This window comes from Tupaia chinensis, unplaced genomic scaffold (genome assembly GCF_000334495.1).
Source record: "Tupaia chinensis unplaced genomic scaffold, TupChi_1.0 Scaffold000140_1, whole genome shotgun sequence".
NCBI lineage: Eukaryota > Metazoa > Chordata > Mammalia > Scandentia > Tupaiidae > Tupaia > Tupaia belangeri.
In genome coordinates this window covers 577,708-605,159 of record NW_006159610.1, presented here as the reverse complement: position 1 = coordinate 605,159, position 27,452 = coordinate 577,708, and the positions used below count along the sequence as shown (strand labels likewise).

Below are 27,452 nucleotides of genomic sequence, written 5' to 3'. Positions count from 1 at the left end.
GATTAATTTGTTTTAAAATGTTGATGCCGTTGTAGTCAGAAGGATAAAGAATTCCATAAGAATCCATCTTGAAGACAAAAATAATATATGTTGAAAAAAATGATCATGTAATATCCTAGTTGAAACACTGATAGGACAATAGGGAAATATGAATGTATGTGAATTTTGTTATTTGATCTCAGGCATCCTTTGATACTTACAATGGTAAATTCCAAAAACTCTTGCAAAAATATGTTAGGACTTTTCTCAGAAGAATCAAATAATGATGAATTATAACCATGAACATTTACTCTGTAATTACAGTCTATATACCAACAGCCAGGCAGTTATTTAAATAGTTACATGTGTTTGTATAAGTATCCATGCACTTACATGAGAAACCCTTCTACTGCTTAAGTAGTTGAGACAAGGTTTTATGTATTTTCTGAAATTCTAAGTCTTCCACGTATTTCGTCATCTTGGATAGTGAAAACTTTACCATCAATCTTTGTCCACAGAGCTCAGAGTTCTACAAAGTCACCACTGAGCAATATCAGAAAGCAGCTGAAGAGGTGGAAGCGAAGTTCAAGTAAGTTTTTAATAGTATTATAATTATTTGCTATGCTTAACAAAATGAAAGCACAATTTTGTTGCTTTTTGAACAGAAGGTGATTTGTTATGTAGTACGCTGGAATACTTAGAAGTGTTTTCAGGTGGTTGAGATGGGGACATCTTATCTTCAGTACTGGAATTCAAGCACAATGAAAGGGCGTTTGATGAAAAGCTTGTTACAGCTCAGTCTATTTTATGAATTAAGGGGAAATTGAAAGCAATGGTAATAGAATTTTCATTTGGAATAATATATATAAGCTAGAATGCCCTTGATTATGAAGGTGATGTTAGATTGCTACATCTATTAACGAAAACATTCACGTTTGTGTAACTAAGATGACGAGCACGTCCTCATTCAGGTATCTGCCTTTCTCATGTAGAAGCTGTTTTCATTTTCTTTACATGTTCCTTGAAAGCTTTTAAATCATAGACTTTGCTTTGCCCTTGATTATGAAGGTGATGTTAAATTGCTACCTCTATTAATCCTTGGAACGTTTAAATGAATGTTCTGTAATTGATGGATCAAAGTGTCTGTGACCCATAGCCTTGTTCTTTCCCTTTGCTGCCAGCTCTCAAAACAGGTAAGAAGACATCATTCAGAACTTTCCTGCGTATGTAAACAGTTCTATTGTGTAATCCGTATGAGTAGCACATGTACAAATTAGTGAAGCAAAAAAGGATGTTGTGACAGCTTTAGTTGAAAGATCATGCTCATCTCCAACCTTCTTCCTTGCACATGTTTGTAAGCATTTGATAAAATGCTTAAACCTTGAGATGGAGTTAATACTATTATAGTGCAGTTTCTGTGGTAATGGATATTAGTGTTATTTTAGTGTTGATTAAAATAAACTTTAAAAAAATAATTTGAAGTTTATTTAAACAGTCCCAAACCTTTCACGTCCCTTTAAAGACCCGGTAAGACTAGACCCCAAACTTTATTTTAAAGAGTAATGTGAAATCTTAACAAATTAGATATATTGTTGAGTGTAAGTTTTATTTTAAACATTATTCTACATATTTTTAAGGCATATATTTATATTTTCCCCTAATAATAAGGTGACATATTTTAAAAACCTTTTTGTCTCTGGGTTACAAGAATCTTTGACTTGGCTCCCTGGGTATTTCCTCATTCTAAGAAGGCGGTAAAAATTAAAAGTTATGGTACACTAGAGCTCAATTTTGACTAGAGTAATCTATAAAGTCTTCATAAAGAAGATGATACTTTATTTTAGTTGAGACTTGAAGAAGGGTATTTATATTTAGTAAGTGGAAGGGAAAGGTATTCAAGCAGAAAATAATGCTCTAAAGTTGGTAGCTTGACTCAAAGAGAGTGTGTGAAAGAAAGCTGGAAAGGCCAGTAGGGTGGTCATTACCTGTTACGCTGAGTTTGGTTCTCATTTAGCACGAAGTCATTGGAAAGTGTTTGACCAAGTAAGTGCCCTGATTCCTGTGCTCCTTTAGGAACAGTAACCTGAGAGTGGTTGTGAGTCTTGGTTGCAGGCATGAGAAACAAGAACCAGAAATGTTGGATGGGCGGTTTCTACAAGTGAAGAAGAAAGAGATTGATGCAAAAAAGTCATTGAAAGATTAAATGTGAATTAGTGATTGATTGGTGTTTTAGTTTACTGGGACTGCCAAATACCGTAGATTGGGTGACTTAAATAACAGAAATTTCTTAGTTTTATAGGCTAGAAGTCCAAGATCATGCTGTGAGCAGGGTTGATTTCTTCTGAGGAGATTGCTCTTCTTGACTGGGTTTGCGTTGCGTCTCATGTGGTCTTCCTCTGTGATTGTGTCCTAATCTTTCTTTTTATGAGGACATCAGCCATATTGGATTAAAACCCACCCTTAGGACCTTATTTTATCTTAATTACCTCTTTAAAAGATTCTGTCTCCAAATATAGTCATATTTTGAGGTATTGGGCATTAGACTTAAGGGAAGGGAACAAAATCTAGCACATAACATTTTGATGGAAGGGCCAAAAGAGAACTAGATTTATGAGTTTAGCATATTAGAAAATTGGTGGAAGCTATAGAGATCAGCCTGGTTTTAGATAAGAAAAATTTCTCTCAAAGCCCTGCCAGCTACTAAGTCATGCAGCCTGGACTACACTGTTGGAAAATGAGAGGCCATGTGGAACACAAAAACAAGTGTCATACTGACTTATCTTCTACAAACAACATGAACATGCAGGCTAGACTTTAGACAGAACCTCAACAGCGTTGTGCTCTCTTGTCTTTTTAAGACATTGTTCTTATAAGTTCCTACTCTTAGCTGGCCAAGTTGTGCAGTAAGTATTTGACCTTCCCAAAGACAGGTCTAGACTTTGTAACAGACTCCTGAGAGACACAACTTCTAAACCCTTGGAATTTCCCATGTGATAGAAATCGTTATTCTCAGTGGGTCCTTTGGGCCATGTTGTTTCAGCTTGACCTCTGGGGAGAATGTACTGGAGACTGAGTTTGATCGCATGGGCAGTCAACCCATTAAGGTATGTAATGAGGCTTTAATAAAACGCTGAACACTGAGTTTCCATTGTTGACAGTACTCCATGTTTATTGTCACACATGGGTACCTGGAGGGTAACCTGAGAATTTTACATTTGAAACCCTCCCAGACTCAGTCCTATATATCTCTAACTTGGCTGATTTTCTTTATCATTTCCATGTAATAAGCCATACCAGTTAATTTAATAGCTTTCACTGAGTTCTATGGGTCCTTTTTAATGTATTATTATATTTTTGGGTAGTTCGCAACCTCCTATAAATTTGCTGTTGGTGTCAGAAATGAGGACAATTTTGGAGCCTATGTACCCTTGGATTTTATAGTATGACTACCTTCAGTATAAACAAAACCACAGATTTTACTTACTATTTAGGAATTTCAAGACCTGGTTTTTAGAGGGTAGTCTTCACTATATCATCAGTTTTTTTCCCCAGCTAGACTTGAGCTTCCTAGAATGTTGTATTTTTATTTGCAATGCGGCCATTAGCTTTATACTTAGCAAGTGATAGTGCATTGACTGTAAGAGATGTTTACCATTTCCGAAGACTCAGGGATTACTGAGTAGAATTCTGGTTCTCCTAAGGAATTTGTCCATCTCAGATAATCATGACTCTTCAGTCTTATGGAAGGCAGTATCCTATAGTCTTTCATTCTATGACAGAGCTTTCTTACCTGGTCAAATTATTTTCACTGGCTTTTGTCTGTATGACCATCTTAGCACCTGCAAATTTTACCTTGAAGATCTCTGACAATCTTGAACCTGAATTCCGAAGTCTCTCTTGGGATAATAAGCTCTAAAAGACCTTGAAGAAGATTTTAGTTAATTTTATATGAAGGGAGGAGAACTCGTTTGGGTGCTTTTTGGTTTATAAGAGATGGAAGCTTTTTAAATTACCATTTCAAGGGCAATATTATGTACCTGATCAGGGGTCACACAGAATCACTGCAAAAAGATAGCAAAGAGTGCTTGAGGCTAGTGTGACTCACACCAGTCACATAGAGGCATTCTGCTGAGATAGCTAATGGACTTATCTTAGGGATGCTTAAAATATTAACTCATACTTCAGTTCCTCAGTTTATAGTTTTGGCAGTAAACTATTAAAACACTTTAAAATTAATGGATTTCCCCCGATTTCTCTACATGTCATTCATTCATAGAGCTCCTATGTGACATGTTCTCTGCTGAGTTCTGAATACACAGCCATGAAGAAGACAAACAGGATATTACCAGAGTGGATCTTAGAGTTCTTCAGAGAACAAGAGGAGGACAAACTTTTTGTTGTGTTTTGTTTTAGGTTTTTTCTGTAGTACATGCATTCACTGGAGAGAAACAAGACAGAAAGCCACAGAGAGGGAAAGTGAGAAATCACCCCCCACCCCCCCAGGGGAGATGATCGCACTGCAGTCCTTTGTCCTCCATTCTCCTCTCGGGATTTTGAGCATGCATGCACACACACCCAGTATGATTTTCAAGATGCAGGGTCTGAGACTCAAACTGCCATCAGCAATGTGGGAGTCCAGCACCTTGATCACCACGCCACCTTGCTGGCCCTGGCAGGCAAACTTTTTAAAATGAAGATGTTTTTAAGAATCCAAAATTGGTTCTACTATGATGGGATAATTACATCCCTAATAAATAACAAGTTATTAAAAATATAATTTACCATGCTTTCACTGGGAATTAAAGGATTTGAAGATAGACAATTTGTGTTGTTTATTTCCCTGCAGGAACTGTTTTTTTTTTTTTCCCCCAATCGCAACTGTAAGGTTTTAGCTATGAAACAAACTACTGAGAAAATCCAACCTTTCTTTTTTCTTTTACTTCTAGCTTTTATTGAAAAGGAATACATTTTCTTTTCACAATCCAACTAAAACAGTAATTATCAACACTTCATCTCACATTTATCACCCTTTGTTGTTTTCCGTAAATAGAGCAATTCATGGTCCTAGTTCCTAGTCAGAAAAAAACTAGACATGGATTTCAAACATTTTTTTTGCCCCAATATAAACTTGTACTTTAATTCCTTTTTTTTTTTTTTCAAGAACATTTTGAAATCCCCTTGGATGGTGCCAGTACCATGTTATAACTCATCTTAATGAAAATTATGTTCTGTATTAATCCTTATATTCTATCTACCTCATAGGAAATTAAGCAAAATATTAAATAATCTTACATGTATAGTGATTAGAACAAAGTAAATGTTCAATAAACATTAAATTTTTTTTGAGAGGTTTTTGCTATAGGGTGTGTATGTTCACCTGAAAGAGAGAGACAGAGATACAGAAAGTGAGAAATCACCCCCCAGGGGGGATGGCCATGCCACAATCCCTTCTCCATTCACCTCTCTGGATCTTGGGCACGCACGCACACACACCCATTGTGAGTTTAAGCCACTCGATCTGGGACTCAAACTGCGGTCAACTACATGGGAGTACAGTGACATAGCCATTACGCCAACTGCTGGTCCCAAATGTTAAATTTTATTTGTATGTCTAAGTTATAAAACTATGCCCCATAAGAGGAATTTCTGTATTTGTTTCCAAACTAAATCTAGATGCTGTTAAACCAGAAAATCAAATACACCTCAAGGAACTCTTACCCTTAGGGAAGTCACAGTCTAGCAGAGATGACAAGCGTATGAAGCACTTATTACAGTCTAGCACTTAGGGAATGTGTCACAGCAGTGTACTCAGAGAATTGCAGGGGCCCTGTTTCTTGGTCAGCATCAGAATCTGATCTTTTTGGGTCGATTGGAACCAATACACCACACTTAAAGAAGGGAAATGTTACCAGAGAGCTTACAGACACAGTTTATGAACTGTTTTTAAAATTAAAAAAGCAAATATCAAGTAAATGTAAAGCAAATATCAAAGGAATATAAAAATGTTTTAAAGACAATATAAATGTTGCAAAGACAATGTAATTATTAAACAAACGAAAAGCATTTTAAAGATGATGGATACTTCATTCCCATGTTGTCCTTTAGAGGAAGAATTGACCAGTTTCTGCCTTCTATAAAAGAAAAAAGAAAAATAAAAATATGTATGGAAAGTAACATAGATCTCTTGAAAATATTTTTGGAATAGTTTTATTGGAGATGTAACTTTGCAACTTGGCTTCAGTTTCTTTGAAAGGTGAAGCTCTTGTACAGGAGTCTGATCCCATGAAATTGTCCATGAATACCAGGGATACCCCTTTGTGAACCAGATGTTAGAAGGGGTGTTCATTTTTATCTTTGAAAGAAGTTGTTGAACCTTGGCTTATACATTTAGGCTCATAGAAGAAGGTCAGGTTATCTTTATCAAGTATTGAAAAGGTTACCTTGTAGAAGCTGTGTGGGTGATTTTAGAGTATTTGAGGAATGCTGTGCACAATTATACAGATAAAATGGATTTTGTATTACCATGTATTCAGATGTAAAACACTTTAAAATGTTCTTTTTTTTAAGGGTTTTCACTTTAACTGGCAATACTATTTAACTTCTTTTTTGAGTTTGTGATTTTAATAGCTAGACTACGAATGAATTTGTGAAGCTGAGGATGACATGCCAACGGTATCAGCAGGTGTTCTTTGTGTTCTCTATAATTACACATGTGGATCATGGACAGTTTTAAGCAACAGTGTTTAAAGATCCTGCTTAATTGGCTGTAAAATAATTAAATAAGGTTTTGACTGGCAAATTTATAATTCTGTTAGATGCACAAGCCATTGCGCCTGAATGTCAATGTGACTTCAATTTGGAAATATTAGATTAATAGAACTAATTGTACTGTGGGTACAAAGTTTACTCTGATTAATAGTCTTACAACTCTTCCAGAAGTTTAGTCAGGTAAATTTATGGTACTTACCTTTTAATTAAAACTTCTTTGCTATGCTTTTCTAAGTTTTTCTGAAGTTGAACTCTTACAGGTTTCAGTGACTCTGGCTGCCTTATTGAATAACTTGCTTTACCAAACAGAGGAAAATTATGTACTGTTGTATATGCATTTGTATCTGCAGCTGACAGGTATCCTGTACATCTTCTCTAACACTTATTGATGTCTACTTATAACCTATTTTAGTGCTGTGTGAATGGATCTAATATACCAAATGTACATGATGAATGTTTTATCTCTGATTCTCATTGATCAATTTTGAAATGATCGAATGGTTTATCTCAGTGAGACACTAATTCACATTGATCAAATTCTAAATGACCAAGTTGACTTGGTTTCTGCTGAACACAAATCGTATTAAAGCAACATTACTTGAACATGCTGCCTTTTCTAATGCAGGAGTTATGTTACCAGCACTTACATTATAACTAGAGCTATTGTATTATCAAGATGTCTCCTTCATAATGAAAAGTTTACACAAGAAGAAAAGAATGCGATATTACAGGAAGAACAGGGCTTCAGGCAAGGATTTGGGCTTTTACTAACTAATTAAATTCTGCATTTGTATTGGGCCTTTCTTCCCCCTTTTTTAATTTGAAGGGCTGTGAGCAGGAAATACAGCAGCTGCAGTGGTGACATTTTATTCCCTATGGTCCTTGGAGCCAAGTAACATCTTGATTATTCAGTAGGAGACTTAATAATTGAAGAGGCAAAATTCTAGAGAAAGTAAATATACCTGTACCCTTTGTGCATAAGCTTCTTGGTTGCAGTTACTTTTTTACAAGTTTAGGTTGTTTGTGGTTTTTTGTTTTACAAATATCATCTCACCTGTGTCAACTTCCGTAGTATTCCACATACCTTCTGGAATTTGTGGATTTGTTACTAGTGACAAATTTGAGTTCTGAAGTTGTTTTTAGGTGGTATTATTTATTTATTTATTATTTTTAGTTTACTTTTAATCACATATTTCTTTACAGTGTGTGACATTTCTTTTTTTCAGCATGATCACGATGCATATCAGTCAAGACAAAAGCGTTGCTATCCACATCATCATCATCTGATAGCTTTTCTTTTTTTTTTCAGATTATTTTATTATTTATTATTATTATCTATTCTCATTATTTTTTTTTTTAGCATTCAAGCACTATGCATCATTTGACTTGTAAAGAGAATTTACCTAACATGTGATACTTCTCAGACCAGTCTAGTTGAGAATACTATACATGTTATCATCAACAGATAATAAACCATTTCTGTGTCCGACAAATGTCAGGCCTCTCAGAGACATGGAGTTAATAAAGGGAAGAGAAGCCTATATATGTCAATACCTAAGAGTGAATCTGGTTTTTGGTCCTTCTTTAGCTATGTTGATGAGATCATTTGCATCCTTCCCCCCAACCCCAGCAAACATTGCTTTTCTTTGACCCTCTTACTAAGCCCACTTGGATAAAGGACGACTGCCAGAAGACCTCATTTTGCTCTTTCCCACTATACAGGATGGCAGGTGAAAAAGCTGCGAAGCAGGATACTAAGGAGAAGAAACCTGAAGCCAAGAAGGCTGATGCCAGTGGCAAGGTTAAAAAGGGTGACCCCAAGGCTAAAAAGCCCAAGAAGGGGAAGCCCCATTGCAGGTGAAACCCCATCCTACTCTGGGGCATCAGCAGATACTCCTGGTCTGCCATGTATTCCAGGAAGGCCATGTACAAGAGGAAAATCTAGGATCCAGAAAAATTCACTAAATCCAGGATCGAAAAGAAAAAGGAGAAGGTTCTTGCGACTATCACAAAACCACTTGGTGGAGACAAGAATGGTGGTACTCGGGTGGTTAAACTACACAAAATGCCTAGGCATTATCCTACTGAAGATGTGCCTTGAAAGCTGTTGAGCCGCAGCATAAAACCTTTCAGTCAGCATGTGAGAAAGCCTTGAGCTAGCATCACTCCCGGGACCATTCTGATCATCCTCACTGGATGCCACAGAAGCAAGAGAGTGGTTTTCCTGAAGGAGCTGAGCAGTGGCTTGCTACTTGTAACTGGACTGCTGGTTCTCAGTAGAGTTCCACTGCGTAGAACACACCAGAAATTTGTCATTGCCACCTCCATGAAAATTAATATTAGCAAAGTAAAAATCCCAAAGCACCTTAATGATGTTTACTTGAAGAAAAAGAAACTTCGGAAGCCCAGACGCCAGGAAGGTGAGATCTTTGACACAGATAAGGAGAAATACGAGATTTCAGAACAGCGTAAGATTGATCAGAAAGCTGTGGACTTGCAAATTTTACCAAAAATCAAAGCTGATCCTCAGCTCCAGGGCTACCTGCGATCTGTGTTTGCCCTTACAAATGGAGTTTATCCTCACAAATTGGTGTTCTAAATTTTTTGCCAAGAACCTAATTAAATAACTGATCATATTAAAAAAAAAAAAAAAAAGACGACCTCGTTTTATAAAGAAAGGGTCTCCAGCTTACCGTGGTTTGACTTATTTTGTCTTTGTGATGGTGGAAAAGCAGGATTTATTCAGTAGAACCTTTACTTTGAGTGCACATACAATCTTTCTATTGCTTACTTTCTGTACAATATTTAATAAATTATAAGAGATATTAAAATAAAAGAAGAATATACTTTGTATATGAAGCTGATGGCAAACACATTTGGCTAAAACAGACTTGGTTATTGAGAACACCCAATTCCTCAGGCTGATTGTGTATTATATCATTAACTTGCATCTTCCATCTGTAAAATGTAAATTGTAACTGCCACATTCTTTAGGGCATCCAAGCTAAGGTTTAAAAAGTTTAAGAAAAGAGGGATCAGCAGATGGTGTAATGGTTACGTCACTGAACTCCCACATAATTGACTGCACTTCACATCCTGCACCTGGTGGCTTAAAACTCTTGCTGGGCATGTGTGTGTGCGTGCCCAAAATCCCAAGAGGAGAGGAGAGGTGAATGGATTGCAGCATGGCCATCCTTCCTGGGGGTGTGGGGGGAGTGGTGATTTCTCACTTTTTTGTCTGTCTCTCCAGCAAGTGCACGTGCCCTATAGTAAAAATCTTTCTTTAAAAAAAAAAAATTAAGAAAAGAAAGTTGTCATTGATCCTTAATCCAAAACATGGTCTTTTAAGTTGTTTTTTCCAGGTCTTCGACTCTGCCATTTTAGGTATGCTGTAGACTAAGTTCCAGGCCTTTCTGTCTCAGCAATGTGTAGAGTAGTCCCACTTCTCAAGCATCAGTCTGTTTTGTTTGTCATTTCTACTTAATCTCTACCTTCCTCTGCCCTCCCCATAACAAATCAGTTCCAAGGAAAGTGAGACTTGCTTGGGAACACACCAGTATTTGAGAATATTTCTTAGGATATGCATTTAAGATTGCCTATGTTTATGAAGAAACTTTGGGTGATTAATACTTCTTTTTTCTTCTTTTAAGATTGGAGCACTTATACTGTGATCTGTCTAGCTATTCAACTTCTTTTTATTCCTCTATTTAGTCTGAATACTGTTTTCTAAGGTAATAGAAGTAAATGTCAAGAACCATTAACAGCATGTGAGAGTTAGATCTCCATCTTCAGTATTTCTCTCCTTCCTGATTCTTTTCACAGTACAAAACTTCACCCAGTGATGTCCTGCAGAAAGCATAATGGGAGCACAGATTGGAATCCAGGGCTGCAGAGGGTGGGAACATGGGTGTATACCCAGGACAGACACAAAATACTGTGTGTTCCTCCAAAAAATATATTACCTGCAGCTATCTCATAAGCATGGTCACAAGATCAAGACGGTCACTGGGAATTTTCTATTACTTCAGTGTAGTGTATAAAGGACTTTCTAGAAGGTATTTCTGAGACTAAGCCACTGAAAGTACAGCCAGGTAGCTACGTACTGTGATGAATCCACTACCGGGAGCTCTCGTCATGGTGCCAGCCTGACAGTTGGGTTTGGTGGGGTTGCTGCGGGCCTCCTCTTTTCAATATAATCTCAGTATGTGTTATATGTCAGTGATCAAAACCAGTCTTTCAACAGCCCTTTGGTTTGTGGCCATATACTCCTGAATTCATGATTTGTTCTGTGTGAGATAACAAATCATTCTGTTTTCCCCTGCAGGAACATTAGCATTGAACTTTCTCCCTAATCAATATAACCCATTAAGAATCTAGCATATATCCTACATAGTAATATGAAGTATTAATTGCACACCGTTAGATAAATTCCGATTATGCCAAAATGATAGCTTGTTTCTTTTCTTGCATCATAATATTTTAAATGAGAGCATTTTGAGTTCTAGAGTACCTGGTATTTTGGAATTTGTTTATTGATCCTTGCTTCTTTGAGTAATTAAAAGAGTTCACATTTCCAGAAGGTATTTCTGAGACTAAGTTTTTCCTCTCGCTGATTCCAACTGGAGTTCATTTACTTTTAAAAGGCTCCAGTTGGAAATAATTTCTTTGATTTTCCTTTGATGCTTTCAAAGATAAGAAAACATATTTTGCTTTTTGAGTGCCACTCAGCTACAGGTAGAGAACAGTGAAGGTTATAGGAGGGCCAATTAGACTTAATTATTGTCTGACTGACTTGCCACATCATAAAATATCCAGGAAGACTTCTAGGAGGTAGAATTTAAATTCTGCCCATGGTCAAATTTTACAAAGTTAACAATCTTAAGATTTGAGCACAGTGAAAAATTATATCAAAGAAGTTATCTACCCATGAAAAGCCTAGCTCTCAGGAGGGTCTCTGGGAAGTTGTGTAGGATCAGCCATCTTATGGCATCTAATTATGTTTTATCATTCCAGAGTTTGGTAAACCTATTTGAAATTATGTTGGTGTTTGACTGCTTTCTTCTGTTATTGTATTTTTTTTTCATGTGTGTTTTTGTGCCAGAGAATATGTGCACTCATCAGAGGGACAGAAAGAATAGAAAAGAAAGCACTCCCCGTGGAGAATGATCACTCTATAGTCCTTTCTCCTCCATCTCTCCCATTGTGGAGATTTTAGGCATGCATACACATGTGCCCAACACGTTTCTCAAGCTGCCGGATCCGAGATTCCAATCACATGGTTGGCCATCTGGGATCTGACTGCCCTAACCATGAGGCCACAGAGCCACCCCAATGTTTGCCTGATTTCAACCAGTTAATTATGAATGTATGAGGTTGCCCATTTACTATGTCTATGGTAAAACCATGTAATAAAAATGGAAACTAGAACCTTAAGGATAATAGTACTTAAACATGGTATTGTCCTTATTCATGCAAGTGTGTAATTACCAAATCATCTCTCCATGGTTTCAGTCTATCAAAGATTTCTATTTCTAGTTCTTCTGATTTTCTTAAGTAAACAAAATACAAAAACTCATAAATTGGATCTTAGTCAGAATTTAATAGTTCTGCTCTGCTCATCGTAGGACATGAGGAATTTTTTTTAATGGGTAAAAGATTGAGCAGATACTTAAAAAGAAAATATAAGAATGACCAATTAGCACATGCATATCATTAGTTATCAGTGAAAAGTAAATTAAAACCATAGGAATCATGAAAATCCAGAAGACTAACAATACTATTTGTCTTAAAGGATTTAGAAAAACCGAAACTCTCGCATCTTGTTAGTGATGGTACCAAGCCAAATAGCATACCCACTTAAGAGATGCATTGATAGCTTCTTAAAAATTTGAGCGTGCACTTGCTCTATATTCTCATAGTTCCAAGCCCAAGTGTTTATCTAAGAGAAATGAAAATAATTCATCCACAAAAAGGCTTGTACACATGCATGTGCTCATAGCAGCTTTATTGATAATCGTCAAATCTAGAAACAACCCAAATGATCATCAGTGAGAAAAGGGATAAAAAAAATGTGGAATATTCATACAGCAAAATACTCTTCAGCAGTAGAAAAAACGCACACTATCAGGACATGCAACAAATTGGATGAATCTTGAAAACATGTTAAACAAAAAGAATCCAGACACAAAACAGTACTATGTGATTCCATTTGTATGAAATTAAAAAATAAGTAAAATTAAACCACATTGATCAAGATCTGAAAGAAATTGACAGGAATGAAGGGGACTTGATTGGAAAGTGACATAAGCAACATTTCTGAGGCACTGGGAATGTTCCATTATAGGTATATACAGTTCTTATTACAGTATGAGCACTTAAGATCAGTGCATTTTGTTATAGGTTAAATATCCCCAGAAACACCCTAAATTCATTGTTAGTTAATTAGGGGGAAAAAAGAGAAATTCTCAACTTCTAATTGTAATTCATCCCTAGGTAAAAATGTTTCTTCCACTTAATCACTGTCTCAAAAACTTACAATTCCTAATTCCATCCATAATCATATTTTTCATTAGAATTTGAATCCCTTATCTCAGAGTCAGGGCTGTTCTTTCAGTATATTTCATTGCTATAGGAATAGAGAAGAATAAATCTTGCTTGTGTTTTATTTATTTTCTTTAAAATGAGTCCTTTTTTCCTTCTTACTAAATTATATTTACCTTGTAGTTAGGCCTAGTTATGCTTTGAAAATTATTTTTGAAGAAGGGATTTCGAAGGTAGTATTTGTAAATGAACCAGTTGTACAGCATCACTGGTACTTTTTAATATAATAATCTTAGGCAGCAATTTGTTCATACTATTTATTGAGTCCTGGCAGAACGCTTGAAAACTTGTAGAATCCTGCATATTGGCCTTCCCTACATGTTGAAATGAAAGCACACATGTCCCTATGCTAACGTGTCGCCAAGCATCCCCAACTTGCTCACATGGCTGCCTTGAGTTATTTTATGTGCTCTCGTTCAGTGGCCAACAGTTAAATTGCTGCGTTCCTTTTGTTAGTGGGTATGTCTAAATGCTGGTAATCAACTGTGTCCCTTGAAAATTGATAGATGTGCTCATTACAGACAGTTCTTGCTCTTGGCTCCGATCCCTGAGTCACCTCAGCTAGTGTTTCTGGATGAAGCTGGCAAGAAATACTGTGCACTGATACATCTGGCCTCTTCCTCCTTTTCAAGGACTACAGCCATTTTTTTTTAAGTATTTTAAACATGCATTGTAGGGATCTTACGAGCACAAAGAAGTCAGCTATTCGCCAATTACGGTATTTACACTAGTAAGACCAAGGGCTGCTGTTGTGTGGTGGAAATTTTTTTTTAAAATATGCTTCCTTTTGCTCTTCGTTTTGTTCTCTTGTACTTCCATGATTACAAAGACATATTTATTCGTGACAGATCCTTCTGAGGAGACTCTGAAGTCCACTGGCTTGCCACTGGCATAGATCAACCAAGCTGCCTGTGCGAGAGATGCATTCAGCGTGGTTTATGTTTGGAATTCTGAAGGTAGCATACACCTGTTCCTGCTTGCAGGATGAAAAATGAATTGCCAATTACTGTAGACATGTTCAGACATGACGCTTCATATGGCAGAAGCTTGCTAAGCCTGCTTTATGCTGGGCCCCCAACTAGGAAACCATCAGTTCTGAAAAGGGGGTGTGTTGGCAAAGAGGAGAGTAGAGAAGGGGATCAATCCTTGATCCGTTACTGCTTTTCCTGCTTGTGCAAGCTGTGGGCAGAAGGTCAGTGCCTCTCACCTTTGTTTCCCCAGCAGAGCTCTTGAACAAGATGAAGTGATCAAAGCCGGGTGCCAGCGCATCATCCCAGTCTCATTACTTTGCAAGCTGCACGCCCAGATGCTGCCACTTTCTGCATCAGGCTTCACTGATTTACATTCATAACACCTCCATTACAGCTCATTTGGTTCTACTCGTAATTAACCAGTTCTTTTCTTTCCGTGGTGGTGGTGCTCCAATACAAAAGGTGTAAATGTGAAGAAGAAAATAGCACTACTCGGTGTAGCGTGTATCTTTCAGACATCCTAGTTCGTCAACAAGAAGCCGGAACCAAATGTTTTGTCACTCCTTAAATCGCTTGTGGTCTGGGTTCAGTTAGTTGGGTACTGGTAAGGGAGTATTTCTGAAGTCTTTTGACTTGGGAGATTAGATTTAGCCAGGAGACCAGTTTCTTGACTTCGATCATGGGAATTCTTTTCAATTAGTGAGTTCTGACACCCTGTCCTCATTTGTTTATTCTCTTCTGATGAAGAGCTCAGCAACATATAAGGGATCTTAAAAAAAAAAAAAAATCATGGGAAAGTGTGTAGTATGAAAATAACTATGCATGGATTTCAGAAAAAGGTTTTTGCACTAACATTAACTTATATTTTACTTGCTTTTTCCACAAACTTTTTGAAGTTCCCATGTATTTATTTTTCAAAAGTACAAAGGTGACAACCTGATTTGAAGAACTTAAAGGTCATTAGCTCTACTATAGAGATGTCAAAACCTGATACGGGGATTATCACTTTCATACTTGTTCAGGAGATATTTTGAATATCTTATATGCCCCAGATGATTTTTATAGATTGGAAATACAAAAAGCGACTCTAATCTTGTTGATTCTACCATGAAGGTACAAATAAAATGCTGTAGGGATGAAGAAGGGTGTCTCTTGTCACATAAGAAGGTGATGGCCATAAGCTGGGTCTTCCCACCTTGAGATTTTCTTAAGGTAAGAAGAACAATAATGGCTTTTCATTTAAGGGACTCAAATACTAGGAGTGGTTAAAGCAAGCATTGGGAAGTTCTGTTGGAATAAGGCTATAAAGAAAAATTGGATTCAGACTTCGAAGGACTTAAAATATAATGTTTTCAAAGGTAGAGTTGATAGAACATAAGGATTCACCCCCCAATTTTTCCTACTTGAGAATGTCTTTTTCTGGACCTCATAATTCATACCATAGGATTAACGCCTTTTTAGTTAGTCATTGTTTCTAGAGAGCTTCTATCAAATATTTAAGTATAATACCAAATATATATGATATGTTTGTTAAGATAATTACATTTGTGATATATTAATTACTGTCATTATATTAATGTATACTCAAAATCGAGCACATATTACCTTACCATGTAAACTGTCTCCTTGTAGAGTTTCAGCCTTGAGTGAATGAGACATAGGAAAGAGTGATTTGATTGAAAATCTGAGTTCTGGAAGAGAGAGTTCAGGAAAGATATGATTCATGGTATGCTATCTGGGAAGTCTCAGCGTATAAAAGAGAAAGAGCCTCATCTTTTTATATCTGTTGAAATGGTGTATGGTGGCTAGTTTTTAATACTTCTAGTCATGATCTCTTTCCATGATATTCTTAGAAGGTATACCTTACCAGGGACTGGCAGATGGCATAATGATTACGTCACTGGCCTCCCACATAGTCGACTGTGGGTCAAGTCCCAGACCCGGCAGCTTGACACTCATGCTGGGTGCTTCTGTGTGCACACTGACAATCCTGAGAGGAGAATGGAGGAGAAGGGGTTGTAGTGTGACCATCCCCCTGGGGGATGATTTCTCGCTTTCTGTCTCTCTGACCAGCACACACACCCTATAGGAAAAATTCTCTGTCACAAAAACAAAACAAACAAACGAACAAACAAAAAGTAAAGAAAAGAAAGAAAAAAAGTCATACCTTACCAAATTCTGCATATTGTTGCAAAACATGTGTTAAAGGCAAATTTTATACAATTTGGTATCTGAATGCTAAACGTCTGAATGACCAATTTTTATTTTATTTTAATTGCCAGGGAGACAGAGGAAGACCAGGAGAGAGAAAGCACCCCAAGTGGTACGTGGCCATGCCACAATCCCTTCTCCATTTCTCTATCCTGTCAGAATTTGGGGCATGCACACACACAGACACACACACACACACACACATGCCCAGTGTGTTTTTTAAGCTTCCAGAGCTGGGATTTGAACCTCAGTCAGCTGTATGAAATCTGACTCCCTTAACCACTAGGCTGACCCAACCAATTATTTTTTATTAATGTCTGGAATTCTGACTGAATGTACCCAAAATGTACACAATTAGCTCACATTCCAGGTACATATTCTAATGCTTATCCACTTGAAGATACTGATAATATTTTTTCCCTTTATTCATGTTGGTATGTGGGCATGTTTCAGACCAACCAGGCTGGGAACTCAAACTGTGGTTGCCATGCAGGATCTGGTGTCCCTTGATCAACGCATTACCACTGTGCCATGGAGATGTCTCATGATATTAATATTAAATGAACCTTTCAAGTATCCTCTTTCTCACTGAATTTTATGATCGTTTGCCTTTTATTACAGGAAACTAGTGTAGTGAAAAGAATGTGAATTCGTAGATACTACTGGATCTATTTTAATTAACAGGGCAGTATTTCATTTTCTTCTAGTGAGGGAAATATCATTTTTCCTCTTCTTTTTTAGTTCACCTCTCTTAAAGTTATGTATGTGAAGCTGTAGTTTGGTAGTCATCCTTAAACATTGATCTCTGTGAATCGAAATGTTAGTAAACATAGATTTTGTTTATTTTTACAAAAACAAGGTTCTACCATACATATATTTTACCTTGCATTTATTATGGATATATCCTTTCTGATCAACATGTATAAACTCTACTCATTCTTTTAAATAAGCTATATAACATTCCATGGCTTTGGAATACCGTAACTTACTGAGCCCTTCCCCTATGGGTAGCTACTCAGGTCATCTCAAAAGACTGCAGTGAAACATACTTACATAAACCCTCAGGAACTGGTGCTTTTTATTTCCATAATGTGGATGGACTTTTAGTTGTGACCATTCCTTCCAACTACGTAGCATTAGTTATTTAATATCTAAGCTTCATTTTGCTGATGTAGGAAATGTATGTATAATACTTCAATGAGGTTGTTATAAGGATTAATGAAATAATATAGTTAGGATTCTGGGCACATAGTAGGTACTCAACCTTTTACCGGGTCCATTTCTGTTAGGGATCTAATAGAGTTAAAGTTATCAGGACCCAGATTGTTTAACCTTAGAGGTTTTATCACAGTGCGAATCTAAAACTGGCCTCTCAAGCCTTTTCACATTAAAAAAAAAAAAAAGGGAAAGACCATTTTGTGAAAATTTTCGACTTTTTGACTTGTGTAATTTAAAAATATTGCATTTTGGCACAACCTTTGCAGTTTTTGCTGCTAGTTTGTAATTCCCTAGAGGTGAATTGAAAAGATTAGTAGTAGAACTTTTTCCATTAACTCTGGGAAAAACTACAGAGCAAAAAATTGTCCTTTGGCAGAAATGTCAATCCATACCTCTTTTGGAGCATTTGGAAACTGAAGAGCTGAGAAGCTGATATAATAGGAGAATTGAAAACCAAAATGTATACACATCTTCACCTTTTGTAACAGACGACAAGATAAATGAAAAATACATTCTCAGAACTTGATGATGCAAAGAAAATAGGATTGTTGCTCCAGAGAGTGCATTAAGGCAGGGATCTTTAAAAGATTTGAGTGCTAAGCTTTTGGCTACGTTCTTTAGAAGACTGAACCGTTCTTATTAATGATACATCTATTTGTATTTCATGCCATAAAGTTCTCCTTTCATTTGATAAAGTATCTCGGAAGTAGATTTAAGAAGAAGGGAATGTTTAACATGCTCTAGGTTTTGCTATGGCAGCTAGCAGAAAATGTGCTCATTTTCTCTGCTTATTGTTGGTTTTCTTGATTTTTTTTTTTTTACCTTATTAGGACTTCTCTTTAGTTTTCTATTCTATCACCTCAGTATAGGTATAATGAATTTAAAAATATCCATGCATTTTTACTGGATATAAGGTTTATAGTTATCCTTCACATACTAATAAGTTACTTTTGCTTCCCCATCCATTTTTGTTTTCTACAACCATAGTGGTGATATTAACAAAGATATTAAATGAGAATTAGATGAGGTCCATTCATGTTCTTGGCATATCCTAAGCAGTCACTAGTTAGCTAATTGTCATAGTCTTTAGTAGTTCAAGTTTCTATAAAGTGAATCTTGTGTTTGTTTTTAATTGATACCCATCATGTCATTCAATATTTATTTCTTTAGAGGATAATCCGTGGACATAATAAAATTGCAATTGAGAATATAATATGCCTCTAAAAAAATACATGGGCTTATAAACAAATATTCTCTTCAATATTTAGCAGCACCACCCAAAATAATTGCATGTGTGTGTATTTATGTTGTAGACATGATCTCACCAGGATGTGATCCTCCTGCCTCAGCTTCCCATCAGGGATTATAGGCACAGGTCACCACCCTCAGCTCTTTTCTTTTCTTTTCTTTTCTTTTCTTTTCTTTTCTTTTCTTTCAAGAATGGACAGGGTCTCACTCTGTTGCCTAGGCTAGCCTCTCTCAGAGTCACTGGTATAACAGGTGTACACCACTGTGCCTGACCTGACTGTTAGACCAGGAATGTAACCCAAGCCTTCCATGTGGTCCCAGTCTGCAGAGCATAGCATCTTAGCACGGAATGCCCCTGAGGCTGGGCCAAAATAATTACTACATTTCAGCATGGTGCATAAGATGAGTGAGACCTACATGATTTGGTTAGAAATGCATAAGGGATGCAGTGCTCAGATAAATGGAGCTCTTGTTAGTTCATGGCATAGTTCTCCTCTAAACCGTCACACCTTTGGAATCTTTGTATTTACTTGTGGTTGTAGGTAATTATAGGTCAGGAATCTATAAGAAATAAGCAAGATTCCTCCTAAAATGTATTCAGAAATTAGTTGCATAGCATTTAGACCACAATTTTTCCCAGAGGTATCAATGATACTTGCATTATCTGTCTAGGTTAGTACTCAAAAGCCTGTAACCCCTGGATATTTGCGATCAAGACTGGAAGACTAGAGGTTGGAGATGATGAAGAAACAAAAAGGAAAAACAAACTGCATTTGCCTACATGTTTACGTGTGTGTACGTGTCTTAAACTACATTCTGGATATAAAAGGTTTTGCTGTCCTAATCACATACAACTTTGTTTTTATGAAAATACATAGGTCCTTGTAGAGTAAGAAAAAACAATGCAGAAGGTTTGGGGGAAAAAAATAGCTTCTTCCTATATACTAGTCTCTCCTATAATTTTCAAGTAGTGTTTTTCAGCCATTAGTGGATTTCTGTTTTTAAATGAATTCTTGTGTGGAATTGCAGCATACCTGGTCATTGGTGTTTTATTACTGTAACTATAGTATAAGCTTATGTACAACCTTTGCTCATCACAAAGAGAACAGTGAAGCTTATACTCATAAACACCACATTTTAAAATTAGGTATAGATAACAGCTACGGTCTTTCAGCACCCAAAGTTATTTATTTGGTTGCAATGTTGTGATAATCCTGTTTTGCAGAGATAAGTGGTGGCAAATGATAATAGTTTTTCCCCCCAACAGTTTGTCATGTGTCCACAGATACTCATCCATCAGTCTGATCTATATGATTAAAAGTGAAATAAGTTTCTGCTTCAAAGCTGAATAATTGACAATATCTAATAAATCACAATATAGAAGTTGGAACAGACATCCAAAACTTACAGTGCTAAACCACAATATGAAAACAACCTTTGACTCCCCATCAGCCTCATCGTTTGCCATACTCTCTTGTGCCTCGAGTTCATTCATTAAGAGAGATCATGCCCTCCCACCTTCCCATGTCTGCAGCTGCGTTCACTGTCTCTGTACATAGAACACCTTCACCATTTTCCTCTCGATAAATGCATCCATTTATCAAGACCTGTCTCATGTGTTAATTTCTCTGTTTTCTCTGTGAAGCCTTCTTCAAAACCTCCCTTCCCACTAAAAAGCCGCAATTAATTGCTTCCTCTATGTTTGTTACTCAAGCCCTTATTACAACCCAATTTGTGTCATAGTTGCCTCTGTCCCTCTCTCTTCTCAAGTGTGAGCTCTTAAAGCATGACTTGTATCTGATCTATTTTTATAGCAGTAGTACAGTAACGGGTACTCAGTTATTATCAATGTTGTTTGAATGTTTTAGTTTTTTTTTTTTTTAGTTGTTTTATTTTGTCTGCCATAGGGTGAATACATTTGAAGGAGAGAGACAGAGAGACAGAGAGAGGGAAAGTGAGAAATCACTCTCAAGTGGGGGATGGCCATGCTACAGTCCCTTCTGATCCATTCTCCTCTTAGGATTCTGGGCATGCACACACACATGCCTGGTGTGATTTCAAGCTGCCAAGTCTGGGACTCAAACCACAGTTGACCCAGTGGATGTCCAGTGCCTTAATCACTATGCAATGCCCCACTAAATTAAATTTTTAACTTTTATAAAACTTTCATGCTTCTTAGCTTAGACTCTCAGTGTTTTCACTCTAGAAAGGACCTAAAATAGTTCTGAATTTACAGTAGAGGAAACTGTTGTCTAAAAAGACAAGGAAAAAATATAGACCTTAGAAGTCATAAGGGCCCATGAGCAAGGTTGTAGATCCAGTTACAATGTGTGAATCTCATTTCCATTTGAATTAGAACCTTCTTGAGGGCAGGGATTATATTTTATTCTCTTTATAGATCTCTTTGGCTCCTGGTGCATATATTTCACTTGGGAAGTACATGTTGAAATAAATTCGTTCAGCAAATTAGGGATCTGGGGCTATGTTGACATCTCTGAGTCCAGCCTAATGGTTTGATTTATCTGTCTGTTGATGGTCTTCATTACAAGCTGTTAATACAAGGCTGATTTTCGTTGGACATTAGCTAATTGCCCAAGTTCATCTCTAGTACATGCCAGATAGAAGCCATCTTCCCTCTCAACAGTATCAATAGGGTAATTATGTCTATAGCAGAATTCAAAACATGATAGGACATTGTTTATTAGATTCATTCCAATAATTCATTACTTGAGAATTCCTTCAGTTCAGATTTCTGTATAGTGTGAATTGTTGTCGAGGGAGGATTGACACTTGAAAAGTTCTTGACCTTTACTACTTTTTTGTAGACTGTTTGTTGCTTCTGTTAATATAAAAAAAATTACTAACGTTTTCCAAAATCAAAATATGCCTCATGAAAGTTTTTTACTTGATCTTGGAAACATGACACCTTCAAGTCAGGTAGCTCTCTACCAAAAATGCCAATTAAATACTACATCACAAGTTTTGTTATAAAAACCTATTTACCTATTTTCCCCATGAGCTCTTTGTTGTCTGCTAAGACACTGATGGAATCAAGGCGTAGAGGAGAAAACTCCAAGATACTTTAAGGAAAGGATAAGAGATCCATTGCTTTTTCTGGTTCAATTAAAACTGTACTGATTGTCAAGTCCCATTAACCTAGTGGGTCACTTCCTTGCATGCATTAGTGGCAGCCCCACTGGAAGGTGGCACGGTCTTGCCACATCATGGACACATTTATGAAGATTGATAACAGCTGAGGTTCAGTGTTAACTTTTATTGTCAGGCCAGCCATACAAGAAACTGTCTGGTATTGGCTTTTGCTTTGATTTATGAAAAGGTTGCCGTATGAAGAAGACATCACATAAAACAGCACGGCTGGCAGTGGTGTTACTAGATGCAATTGTGACTATAGCAAATAATAACTAACGCTAATTAGCTAATTCATTTTCCTCTCTTGCTACATTCTGTTCTTTGGACAGAACAGGCCTTCTCAGCACTACCATTATCTTCCCAAAGACATGGTGATTTGTGTGCTTTTGCCCAGGTTAGTGTGTTTCCCCAAAGATTTCCTCTTAACAGTACCTAGTAGTGTGATGCTGGTCTTCGAGGGAATCATTAAGTAGTTGACTTGATGATTCAGTTATTCCACGGTGACAGCGGCCAAGTAATTACCTATGGGTTTTGCTGCAGGGCACACGTGCGTGCACATACTCCCGCACAAACCCCAGAGGTGGAAGGAGTCTGAAATTCTGGTTCCTGAATCTCTGTAATAACTCCAAGTAGGAGCAGGTGGCTTCTGGAAAATGACACCTATGGCTTGTTGCTCAATAGGACTTTTGTCCCCCAGGAGAATAGTTGTCACATTGCCTCTGTTTTTTGGTTTCAATACACTTTAGTATAGTAGAGTGTCTTTTATGCTGTAAAAACTTTCCTCCCCTTTGAAATCTTTGTTCGGTCTCACTAGTTCCATTTGTGTCTTAATGTGCAAGAATGGCAGCTGTGTTTTCCTTCAAGCAAATGTAATCGTGGGGGAAGGCGGTCTGTTTATCTCATGGACAAATACATTATGGGCAATGCTCCCCTCCAGAAAAAGCTAGGGACCACAGGAAAATTACGTAAATCTTTACAGCCCTGTAAAGCTGCCCCTTTTAAGGGTGACTTTTTTTTGTTTTTGTTTTAAGAGGGTTTTTTTGTTTTTGGGGTTTTTTTTGTTTTGTTTTGTTTTGTTTTGTTTTGCTATAGGGTGTGTGCACTCGCGAGGAAGACAGAGAGAGACAGAGACAGAAAGCAAGAAATCACCCCCCAGGGTGGATGGTCACTCCACAATCTCTTCTCCTCTGTTCTCCTCTTGGGATCTTGGTCACGTACACACACACGCCTGGCATGAGTTTAAGCCACCAGGACTCGAACCACGGTCAACTACATGGGAGTTTTCAGCGACATAGCCATTACGCTAACTGCTGGTCCCTTAAGGGTGACTCTTGAAACCAGCATTTTCTTTAAAGCTGGCAGCTGTGGGGACCCAGGGACAAGCACATGACGGAGAAGACTGCACCTTTCTTTGAGTTCCCAGGTAGAGACAGAGCTCCCCTTTGTGTCTCTTCTGGCTCATGCTTGTTTTTCCGGCAGCCACATTTTAGCCATAGTTGAACATACCTCTGTTTTGATAGTCCAAAAGTGAGGCTTTTATGTGCCATTTATTGGATTAAATTCTGGCAATGTTTCACCATTCTCTGGTCTTCTGTTAAATTCTTTATATAGGGAGATCCTTTGTGCAAGTGTGAGAGATGATCTTCTCTCAAGAAGGAAAGTGAACAAATACAGGTGGAAACGTGCAGGAGTTATCACTGGCAGCAGAACGTGGCCCTGGCCCGAGCAGGTTCCATCGCATAGCCTCTGGTTGCTTGGAAGGCTTCTGTTCCTGAAATGACTTGGAGCGATCAGGCAAGCCCCTGCCATAAAACAGAAAGCTCACAGCAGCTGGGGAGAATCACATTTGGCCCACAACGACAGTAAGATAGTGCCTGGGAAGCCCCACTCTCTGATCTGAGGGGAGCCAAATTACGAAGGTTGGATGTGAGATGGTGTCATTAAGGGCTTTCTGGAGAGATAGTGCAATTAAATATGAAGCCAAATTGAGCGAGTGTGTTAATATATGGGGAAGGTGCTCATAAAATGCTCATGAAGGCAATCTAGTTGACTGTCCAGAAATTTTCTTTTAAACACATATTTTTAAAAAGGGTAAATGAAAAATCTGAACCTTGAGTCGTCTTTAAAAACAGACATCATTAAGATCAAAGCTTAAACATTAGTGGAGGCCCACTCTTTTTCTTTAGGAAGTAAAGGAATAGACTGCTAAGCCCAGATGATTTTTCCTGGCTTTGCTTCCCTTTTAGAGGGATGTGGAATGAGTCAGAAAGGGGCATTATCTAGTCTCTTTCTCACTTTAAGAAACCTTGGATTTTGTATGGCAAAATGCTTACTGGAAGAGAGCCAGGCCTCTTGTGAATTTCAGTGTCACAAAATACTCAGGCATAACTGTAGGACCATAGAAAAGTGCAAAACCAAGTGCCTAACCAGTGCTTAAAGCAAGAACACGGGGGAGAAGTTTAGTGCAAGAGAAGACAAATTTTGTTTCAGGCACCAACTCTAGTTGATTGTGGTGGCTCCCTGTGGCATTTGTGAAGGATTCTGAGGCTGTGACAGGTTCAGGCTGAAAGAGTATCTGGATTGATTAGTGATGTTTGTCATGGTCATAAGCATTGAGGGACTTGACATTTTTCTCTTATATTTGGTACTCCTTCAGAAACATATATAAATGTTTCTACTAGCCCATGTATGATAGTCCACACTGCTAAGATGCTGCTGCTCCACAGGTTGAGACCACATGAAAGGCCCTGGTTCAATCCTAGTCTACCCTAAAAGGAGTGCTATGCACCTGCATTCCCAGCTACTTAGAAGACTGAGGCAGGAAAGTGCTGAGTTTGCAGCCAACATGGCCAGCATAAGGAGACCCTATCTCAAAGAGCAAGTGATGGTGTCCACCTGTAGTCACAGCTACTTGGCAAGCTGAGGCAAGAGGATTGTGTCAAAGTAAGACCCTGTCTTCAGAAATTACAATAATAATCTGTTTACTCCTTAATTAATGGTGCCAAAACCAAAAATAGGAAGGACAGTGACAAGGAGAGAAAAAGAAGGAAGAGAAACAGGAAGGAAGGCTGAAAAGACTGTCTGGTACAATTTTAATATCTTTTCTCTGTTCTCTTTACACCTTTTCTTCTGTGAGCAGATTTAGTGAAATGAAACATCATAAAACATGACTCTTTATTTTGTTGCCTCTTGTCCTAGAACAGTCCTTTTCCCCTTCATTTCAGATTGCATGAGCACCAGTGAAACTTTGGTGTTTGCAGGAACCTAAAAAGTAATGAGGATAAACACAACAGTTGATAAAATGTCCTGAATGTACAGTCATACCTGCTATTTTCTTTATAATGGATAAGAGAATATATTAACATTCCATTTTGCTTAGCATTTGTAATACATGCAAAGATATTAACCTTTAGTGCATTACAGAAATAGAGTCTCACAGGCAAAACCCTTAATTTACAAAGTTGGAAAATAATACCTCAGTCAAAGAACCTCTCCTAAATATTGGAGACAGGAAAGCTCCATTTGTTAAACAGTTTTTCCTTCAGTCTAAATATTGGTGGTGCTTAGAGTTAATCTTAGAGCTCTAAAAGTGGTTGAACTTGATGCATTTGGTAGAAATTAATAATATAATTGACTTACCATCATGTTGAAAGCTTTGATAAAAGCCCTCGTTGCTTTATTTAACTGTCTATGTTTGTGATTAAAATTATCTCATTAATCCATTCTATTTAGATACCCAAACAGGTAAGTGTTCAAACCTTAAACTGAAATTATAATCCTGAGCTCTACTTTAGGGCTTCCTGTTTCAGGGCTCTTCTGTCCTAGCTCATGCTGGAGTTGCCAGCCATAAAGACAGTTTGATGGTTTACATTGATCAAATAGGCAGATAAGTCTAAAATTTCTATTTCATGGTCTGCTATATAGCCAAAGCCATTATATACCTCTTACTATGATATATGATATAGCAAAGCTCCAAATTTTACAGGCTTTTCACATAATCACTTAGTAATGTGCAATTAACTTCTGGTACTGTGGTTTTATATGTAAGGTTCTTACTCATCCTTTACAGCGGCCACTCGTCCAGATGCAGGGAAGACCATCTTTTAACTTTTACTTGGGTTTTCTTTGCATCCAGCCACGGTCATACATTGTATGGTAGAAAGGAGGATCATTCTAGTTCATTCTCTTCCTTGCCCCTGCTTGTGGATCGGGCTAAAGGCCCTTCCAAGGTGGTCACTACCAGTCTATTTAAAACCTTTTGACAATGAAATCAACTTTAATACTCTCATATTTCTCCCTGTTATTCCTGAATGTCTGTGGTTAAAGCTTTTGAGAGTGGGTGGGAAAAGAAACAGAGCTCACAGCATGAGTAAACGGAAATGTCCGACATTTTAATCAACAGCAGCACTTCTCCACTGCCAGCTTGATTTACAAAATGACATTTTATGACCCTAAAGATAGAGAAACTCATTGAAAGAGGTTGAAACCCAGTTTCTGGCCTGTTCTAATAGTGGTTTAGTGTTAATAGAACTTTAACTGCATGGTGTTTATTGTTCTTGAAATGTCCAGCTTGTTTTAGACAGGATTTTGCTACCATTAAAGCAAATTAAAGCAGTTTGCCCTCCATTTTGTTGAGTTCCCCTCACTCTCTAGTCCTAAGCGTCAGCCCTGCCACCAGCAGTGGTCAGTCTGCCAAGTGTAATTACTCCAAATACAGTTCCATTTAGTCACAGGGAGGACTCTTGTGCTCTGTGAAGACGTAGTTGAGGAAATAGAGGATATATAGATTTATGTTCATTATGCACCCAGTTCTGAATGTTTGATTTCAACACAAGTGCACCTTGTACTCCCTTTATTAAAAACACGTGCAAAAAGCAAGCCTTTTTGGGCCACTGCCTGAATACTTTGTGGGTGCCTTCGAATACAGGTATGGTCAAGAACTCTCAGATCGATGGTATTCTAAAGTGTGGATTATATAAATTGGCTGTTGCCATTTCCCTTTGGAAGTAGGTGATAACGAATAGTTAGGAATCCAGAATAACCTACAAAAATGTATTAGTTGTAATGATATTATAGCAGCTACCATTTATTAAAAGCTTAATGATAAAGAGGCTGGGGGCTGGTATGGGGGTGGTGATAACTCAACACTCTGGAAGCCTGAACCACATGGGAAGATTGCTGGCTTGCATCCAGAGATCTCCCTGACCACTCTGGGCATGTGCATGTCTATGAATCAGGGCTGGCTAAGGCTGGGGTTTGAGGACCCTGGGTGGGGGTTGGGGGTGGGGTGCTATCCTTCTTTCTTTT

At 37.6% G+C, this 27,452-nt stretch overlaps 1 protein-coding gene across 3 annotated transcripts in view; it reads left to right on the top strand.

The window, feature by feature from the left end:
• CHCHD3 (coiled-coil-helix-coiled-coil-helix domain containing 3) overlaps window positions 1-27,452 on the top strand; it is a 297,487-nt gene that overhangs the window by 232,996 nt on the left and 37,039 nt on the right. For all 3 annotated transcript variants that reach the window (XM_006144989.2, XM_014586463.1, XM_014586462.1), the window contains one exon: window positions 498-568. In XM_006144989.2, coding sequence (XP_006145051.1) covers window positions 498-568 — 71 coding nt within the window. The remainder of the gene's footprint in view (window positions 1-497; window positions 569-27,452) is intronic.